The sequence below is a fragment of the Pundamilia nyererei genome, unplaced genomic scaffold (assembly GCF_000239375.1).
Source record: "Pundamilia nyererei isolate P.nyererei 1_Seehausen unplaced genomic scaffold, PunNye1.0 scaffold00020, whole genome shotgun sequence".
Classification (NCBI taxonomy): Eukaryota; Metazoa; Chordata; class Actinopteri; order Cichliformes; family Cichlidae; genus Pundamilia; species Pundamilia nyererei.
The window spans coordinates 4,761,476-4,769,690 of NW_005187421.1; the positions used below are offsets into that span (position 1 = coordinate 4,761,476).

The 8,215-nt window shown below is 40.8% G+C and overlaps 1 protein-coding gene across 1 annotated transcript in view; it reads right to left on the minus strand.

Annotated features, from left to right (window-relative positions):
* sec24b (SEC24 homolog B, COPII coat complex component) overlaps nucleotides 1-8,215 on the minus strand; it is a 27,074-nt gene that overhangs the window by 9,854 nt on the left and 9,005 nt on the right. The window contains exons 5-15 of the mRNA XM_005726571.1: nucleotides 6,748-6,831; nucleotides 5,721-5,884; nucleotides 5,035-5,219; nucleotides 4,641-4,743; nucleotides 2,250-2,376; nucleotides 2,036-2,145; nucleotides 1,720-1,832; nucleotides 1,489-1,607; nucleotides 1,247-1,302; nucleotides 921-1,127; nucleotides 1-116 (exon numbers count right to left, since the gene is read on the minus strand). The exon at nucleotides 1-116 is cut by the window's left edge and continues 5 nt beyond it. Coding sequence (XP_005726628.1) covers nucleotides 1-116; nucleotides 921-1,127; nucleotides 1,247-1,302; nucleotides 1,489-1,607; nucleotides 1,720-1,832; nucleotides 2,036-2,145; nucleotides 2,250-2,376; nucleotides 4,641-4,743; nucleotides 5,035-5,219; nucleotides 5,721-5,884; nucleotides 6,748-6,831 — 1,384 coding nt within the window. The remainder of the gene's footprint in view (nucleotides 117-920; nucleotides 1,128-1,246; nucleotides 1,303-1,488; nucleotides 1,608-1,719; nucleotides 1,833-2,035; nucleotides 2,146-2,249; nucleotides 2,377-4,640; nucleotides 4,744-5,034; nucleotides 5,220-5,720; nucleotides 5,885-6,747; nucleotides 6,832-8,215) is intronic.

Below are 8,215 nucleotides of genomic sequence, written 5' to 3' on the forward strand. Positions count from 1 at the left end.
GCGAGGTCGGCGTACTGGGAGCTGAGGAGGAAGAGATCCACTCCTATCTGTTGTCCTGAGCAATCCAGTGCAAGTTTCTTGTAGAAGTCAGTGGCAGGACCGAGGTGGTGGGCTCCCTGAAAGATATGAGAGTTATTACCAGCAACTCCTCATTTTGATCACAGGACTGAGGGAATGGGGACCTTCCTGACAGCAAAAAAAGACAATATAATATCTTTTTCCCCCGAGCAAACAAGCACATCTGTTATTTGTCATTTTCTTTTTGGAAACTCTTATCATGACTTGTTGGCAGTTTATTCAGAATAAAAAAAGAAGATGCTAAACTTGAATAAATCACAATCCTGGGATGACAATAACAGTGGTGTTTAATCTGAGATGAAACGTGAGACAACGTTGTGACAGGTAAGAAAAGTGAGCTGTTGCAGGAAAGTATAAATACAACTCAGCTGTGAAAATGCCAGGACACAAAGTACTAATCTTTGGCTGTACTTCATCTGTCATATGGTTCAATTTAAGCTTCACAAGTCACAATGCAGCCATGATTTAAAACTCCCATTTGATGTGAAAAATATAAAAATTAAAACAGGGCACCCGCAGGCACTCCAACTTCATGATCATGAGACAAAGTCAAAAAATACGCATGAAAAACAAACACCATGAACATACCGCACAGAGGTAGGAAATAAGGATGTTTCTATTTATGTCTCACTTATCAATAAATATCTAAATAAATAAAATAAATATATAATTAAATAAGGATCTGGCAGTTCAGGGTGGTGATTATTAGCCGTTACAGATGATATTCATATCTTCCTCCAAATAAGGAAGATATGATAAAATCCTGCATCTGCTCTTGCTCCCACTTTCTCTGGATAGTTGTTTTTCTCATTATAATCACAAATAAAAGAAAATATAATTACCTTTGAGCTCGAACGCTGATTGGGGTCTTCTCTCGACTGCAGCTTCCCGGCTCCCAGCGTCGGCAGCTGAGTCTGGAACACCGTGATGCGGCCTCCGGTGGGTGACATGAGCTTGAAAGCGGCCTGTAAGGCAGGACCGAGGGCGCTGTGGGTCTCTCTGCTCTGGCTGAACAGCGCCGGCAGTGACTTCAGCAAGTCCTTCACCAGCTGGAGGATGGAGAAACAATACATGAGAAAACTAAAAAAAGAAAACCGTTTCAGAAACATCAAGAAGCAGGCACGAACATGACAGAAGAGATACAAGGGAACAAAGCAGCACGCTCTACCTCGTTGCTCTCCTTTAGATTCACTATCAAGCTGTCATGAGATGGTATGAAGACATCTGCAAAGAAAGCAGGAAAGACTATTAATGCGGCTATAGATGATACATTTCTATCAAATACACTAGAAAGGGTCATTAGTCACTCTAATAGACCACCACCTCTGGTCTTAACTGTGTGGCAACAACTTTTGATCGTGGGTCACTGCCACAGCTCTCATGTGTCATTTTGAAGTAACTTATATTTACCATCGATGTCTGACACCACCAGCATCTGTGGCTGGGACAGCCCCTCCTGGAGATTGTAAAAGTGGATGGTGCTATCAAAGGTGAGGAAGCCCACTCTGGTACGCGAGTCCCCAGGCAACCTGCAGCAGGAAACATTGTGTCAGCCTGGTTTCTGCCTGTGACAGACGTTAATAATCAGCTTGATTAAATAGCTAACTGACAAACTCATGAAGCAGCAACATCAGGACTCACTTATCCAAGTTCCCAAGAAGTGATTCACAGAAGTACTTCAGGTATCCTGCTTCCACAGCATTGTGAGACACGTCGAGTACAAACAGGTAGGCCGCCGGCTGAGGAGGTCGCAACTGAAAAGGAACAAAAACATCAAAGATCCCTGAAGGTTTGAAAATAATAATAATAATAATAATAAGTTTTTATATGACCTTTGCAGGTGTCCCTTCTTATGCATGAGCCTTCTTTTTTTCCCCCTCTATTTACTAAACACAACACTGCCCTCTAGTGGACAGAGAAGCAAAGTACGTGTAATATGAATAAGAGGCGTGTTTACCATGTAGTCTGAGGAGGCGATGAACTCCACAGTGGAATTCTGGACCTCTGGCCTCTTGTGTGGTTCACCGTATGACCTTGTGACTGGATTGTACATGAACTCATCTGGTACTGAACAAGAATTAAAATGGCATAAAACATTAAGGCTGCAAAACATGATTCAGCAGTAAAGAAATTGCAGGGACAATATATAAATAGCTTGACTGGACTTGTACCATCATTGACCCGGTAACACAGGTTGCACTTCCACCTGCGCTGGTCCAGAAAGGTGACGAACGGATTGATGTAGGTGCGGCAGGAGCGACAGCGCACGATCGTGTTTGATGTGATCACCGGTAACTGCTGCAGAGAGGCAAACGGGGAAAAAAGGCTTAGAGAAAGATGGACTAACTTCCAATAAAAAAAAAATACAAAAGACGTGTTTATGAACTTTTCATCTGTCATGCCTCAGTTTTTTGGCCTCCACTTTCTTTCTCCATCCCATGACCCTTTCAAAACATTCTTCTATTTATATCTCAGCAGATGGCTGAATAGCACTTTGTTTCCTTTTCTGTGAGTGTGGTTGAAAAAAACCCCAAAACAAAACTGCAGTTCTTTTCTCCTCTTTTTTTTGGTGTCAATCCATTCTTATGACTTCCGCTGAAGCACCAGAGTCACCCAAAATTTCTCCACCTTTTCCTTAGAACAAAGTCTGTTTATCCTCGGGTACACCTGAAGGCCACAACGGAGGTTTTGGGACTACTTTCTTTCTCTGCAATTTACTAAAAACAGCTAAAAATTATTATCAGATCAAATGCTAACATAACTATAAAATAATTGACATCTATGTTGATAAACAGTTGAGTTGAGCTGCAGTAATTAAATAAAACATGACACTGATAGAAAAGATTTTGAAAACTTGTAATTTCACACTTGGGTTGGATCGCAACAGTAATGTGTTACTTTCACAGGCGAAGTAAACACAGATGTCGAGAAAAACGTCTCAGTAGTGAAACCAAAATATCTTAATCACCTCTGTTTGCTGGTTCAGCTGTAAGGTTAAGCAAAAACTAAGAATTTCCACCTCTCTGGGTATTCGAGTAAATGGGTGCCAATGCTGCTGCTGTAGTGCAAAAAATTTAAATGTAGCTTCATTTTTCTTGTGCCATTTTCCATCATGATCAAACACATCCTCCCTTTCTTTCTTCTCATATCTGGATCCATGCAAAGAGACATCAGTCTAAGAAGAGATGCCCAAACCATCCCCGCTTCTCCCACTTCGTCTAGGTGGTGCTTTTCAAAACAGGCAATGAATGTTAATGTCAGAGCGCAGACAGCCTTTGGGGAAAGAACAATTTCTACTAGTTGGTTAGACTATTAAACTAGACGATACCACAGTATCCTTGGGAGATCAGAGAAGACGAGGGACATGAAGTTCCTCATGATGGGGCATACACCCATATTTGGGCTGCATAAGAAGGGAGGACCTTGATGTAATACAGAGTCTCCTCAGAGACCACAAACAATGTCACAAGCTGAAGATTTAAATGCATCATAAAGCCTCACTAAACCACCTCCAAGAAGAAAAATTCTTTAAAACTATCCGTTGACAGTCAGGATGCTCTGACGTATCTGACACCAAACTGCAGGCTCACTCCAGACTACACCAAACAGCTCACAGCTGTTTACTGAGACACTGTAGACTTGACTGACTCAGAGGAAACACCAAATTACATTCAAAATCAGGAAATACTGTGTAGGTGTAGCATATGATTCCAAAAATACATTTTCATAACATATCCTTAAACTATCAGAGTTGCCAAAATTAAAGCTGTAGGCAGAAACTGCAGAGGAGCATGAATGTCTGTTTCACACGTCCACAGGATCCACACCTCTGCAGTCATCTACTGTAAAAGCAACACAGCCTGGGCAATTCTGAGATATCCTTTTGAAATACACACTCACAAAAACGACGAGCCAACAACTGACGCTCTGTCAAACATTCAGTTATTTAACCGTTAGTCCAGGAAGTCAGTGCCAGCCTGTCTTTCAAGCACTTTCCTATTGTTTGTCACTTCACATCTACTAACACGTCTTCACCTCACAGCTCTATAAATACCCTCCCTTATCTTTCCTGCACCTCTTCATCGTTGTCATTCTGCTCCTCCTGCTGACTGGTCACGAGTGGAAAAAGACAGCTACAAAGGACCCAGATAGTATTTAAACACTATGTTCCACCTTTCTTTAATGTAAAACTGTGTCGACTAATGTGAAATACCTCTGTCAGGAAAAAAACACCCTGCTCTGCACAACATATTTTGCATTTCACAGAATGAATCGATCACATCTGTTTGCTTTAACAAAAAAGTATCAGAATAAAATGACTCTTGATGAAGAAACTCAAACTATTGTCTGCTAAAAGGTACAGCAGCGTTTGTGCCCTAAACAAAGCTTTTCTATGTTCAATAAATAAATAGCAGAACAGCTTCATGCAGTGCTTGAGAAGGCAATGGAAAAAAAAAAAAGACCACACACTGCTTAAAAACAGAACTAAACATTTGCCGACATCTTAACTCCATAATACCAAAATCTGAGAAAAATGTTCTTTGAGGGGAATTTTGATGTACCTGTAGATCTCTGAAGGGGTGGAGGAGGAGGCCCAGAGGGAGTCTGGCTTTGTTGAGTAAAGCCTGGGTCTGGGGAATGCTGGTCAGAGTACACCTGAATGTCCTGATTTTTAAAAAAAGAAGAAAACAAAAGACAAACGAATGACAAAATATACTCACAGATAAAAATATACGAAATGAAAAAAGGTTGAAATAATGCAGTAAGAAAACAAAAACCATGAGCTTAGAAGTTGAAAAAAAACAAAAAAACAACAACCCGTAATTGTATACTACTGTTGTACTATTTTAAGAATTTATTTATTTTACTACTCTAAAGTTTCTGTGATACACTGAAAGTAAATGGCTAAGTTTAAGGACTCAGCTGCCACTCAAAATTTCCCTACACCAGACTTACTGTGGACTGCAGTTGACTTTCTTAAGGTCAGGGCTGAGGTTGGGTTCTGGAGCTTCCAAAGGTCTGGGGGGCAGCAAGTTTCTCTCCTGCAGCAGGTTGATTGGCCTCAGGGCCTCGACCTCCAGCTCTGGCACACCACTCAGCCCGCCGAGGGCTGCGGACAGCTCAGAGAGACTAGGGAAGGGCTGCAGAGAGGGACAGATGGTTTCCACACCGCGAACAAACAAACAGCTCAGCTTACAGCCAAAATTCATCAGGTGGGCTATTTTATAAAATAATGTCTGTGTAGTGACACCTTAAACATTTATTTATTAAGTCTGACCAGTCAGTCAGTTGTGGATTATGATCAAGTCTAGAAGTCTGGCAAAGTCCAGGGTCAGAATCCTGAACAGGTCTCTGACTCTGTTATAAGCCAGCTCATAAAACTAGAGCCTATCACCAGAATTGGTCAAAGCATAGGTGAAATTTAAAAGCCTACATATGCTTACTTAAAATCTAATGGGGACAACAGACAGTCGCTCTAAGTGATGGGTATCAAACGCAGGTTGGGTTTGCCTTTATCCAAACTTTTTACACACGAAAAATTAGACAATTTAATATAAAATCGGAGAAAATAGCCTGAAAAAAACTTTCAAACAATCCATAGATGTGCAAAATATTAATCAACATTTCTGTTGCAGGCTCACCTGTGAGTACTGCTGGTAGTTTGACTGGCCATACAGGTCGTCGGAGGGGGAGGCGTCAGTGTGGGACGCCGGTCCCTGCCGATAACCTGACTGCATGCCAGGGTAACCGTAACTACCGTAGGGCTGAGCCTGGTTGGTCACATTGCTAGATGGTGGCATGGATTCTGGAAAGAGAGACAGTGCAGGAGTACAGTAGGGTGATGTTAAGAAGACAGAACATATTTAAGGTGTTTTAACATGACCAGAAAAATAAGATCACTGTGTTAATGTTGATTTTAGAATAAGTTAGAATAAGTGCCAAATTATCCCTAAACAACAAAAAAAAGCCTTTTCAAGTAGCATTTGCTGTCCCCTTTCCTGTCTCCATTAGCTTTGGTCAAACTACACAATATTGTTATCAGATTAGATGAATAAAGAGCCATAAGAGATGAGACGGTAGTATAAACATCAGGAACACTGTACCAGTAACAAACTAACAACAATCACATTTAAAGCGTTGTGAATGACACTGCTGTCTTCTGCTTAGAAAAGCTGGGTCGCATCAAAGGGAATATGTGGATTGTCTTAAAGCCCGTTTTTCCTCTCTCTGCTGTGAAAAGTTGTCACTAGATAACAGAAGACCCAAGTCTTTTTTGCCACATCAGCCGTCAGCAAATATAGCTGTGTTAACACTGCAGGAACCTTCCTCAGGGATAAGGAAAAGGATCTAAATTCAGTTCACGGAGAATTATTTTATCCTCCAAGAGTCCCTGCTTAGGAGGCAGCACTTTCTTTATATTCAAGAATATTTTCATCCGGTCATTCTCACATCTGTTTTCCAGCACTGACCTAAGACCCTACAATTCAGCTTTAACAATTGATTAAGGTTTTATAACAGATTTCATTTTATGCAAATGCCAAGTTATAAAAATATTGTGCACTGTACATATTGTCAAAGAAAAGTTGATTTACAGTTTAGACAAAGCTGTGATTTTACTGAGAGTTGCTCAGGTGCATGAGGTGCAGTCTGTCTGTGATGAACACGTACCTGGATAGCTGCCACCTTCGAGGGAATCGTAGCTGTTGGGCACCGGAGAGGCACTGCCAGTAGAAGAAGAGGATGTGTCACCGCCTGCGAGAGGCAGAGAGGGGAAAAAATGAAACTCAAAAGGCATTAAAAAACTGTTATTATGAAGGAAAAGACAGCTTGCAAATATTACTCTGTTCAAATAAATAATGGCACAATAAAAAAAATCTAAAGACAAATGAAGTGAAACGGGGAGGAAGGACAGAGTGTTAAGATAAAAATGAAAGACAACATTAAAGTGAATAAAAATCAGATTTTCTGGTTTGGTCGTGCATGGACTCCCTTTGGCCTCACAGAAAGAAAATGAAAGAGAAGAGGCAGACTGAAAGATGGAAAGAAAACATAAAAAGGAAGCACTTAAGTTTTGAGTATATGCAAGTTGCTGTGTGGGGGAGAGGACGTCTGAGGACAGGACATGTGTAGAGAACTGAGGGGGGGGGGAGAAGATTCATATCTTCTCCCCCCCTGTGTGCGATGGGCACAGAACGAAAGACATTTTCAGCATGTTCAATAAAACCAGTTAGCTACAGGCCATTAGTGAGGACAAACCACTGGAAGCTACAGGGTGGTGCCCTGATCAGAGAAAGGTGGTTTACCAGATGTGGATTAGTCAAGCCTTATCTTTTTTGTAATCTAAAAACCAAAATTAAATAAATTCTTTTTTGGAGAACTTTTATATTAACATCTACCATCTGAATTCAGCTTTCTGACAAAAAGGCTCCCAGTGTCCTCACAAACAGGCGGGTTAGACAACACATGCCTCAGATTCCTCTGTTCAGCCAGCAAAACTAAAGAAATGCATTAAATTAATAGCCGAGTCATTTATATTTAACACCTGGAACAAGTTTATCACCATCATCAAAACTCTGAACTTGCTTTTTTCCCCCCCTACTAAACAAGTTTTTATTCCTTTTTACAATTTCTATATCTTTTCTAAACTTTTCATTTTATTACTGCCCATTTTATTTATTTTGTAGTACAGTACTCATTTAGTTTTATGCCCTTTTTAAAATGTTATCTTGTGACTGACTACTTTTTGTCATAAACTAATCTGTGTTCTCTTAAAGCACTTTGTGACTGTCAAAGTATCTGAAAAAAAATCACTACTACTACTACTACTACTACTACTACCACCATCATCATTTTCAGTTTAACTGTTTCAGTGATCAAACACTAGGCATGCCCAAATCACCCCACCTAGGAAGTGTCCAGGACACATTTTTCCTCAGAGGTCCGAGCCACCTCGGCTGGCTCGTGTCACGGCTCAACTCTGAGCTCCACCCAAATGACCGAGCTTCTCACCCAATCTAGGGAAACTAATTTCTTGTGTTTATGATGTCATTCTTTTCGTCTCTATCCACCGCTCATGGACATAGAGGAGGGTAAGGCTGGCAGCTAACTCGAAAGCTTCACGTTACGTTATTTTATA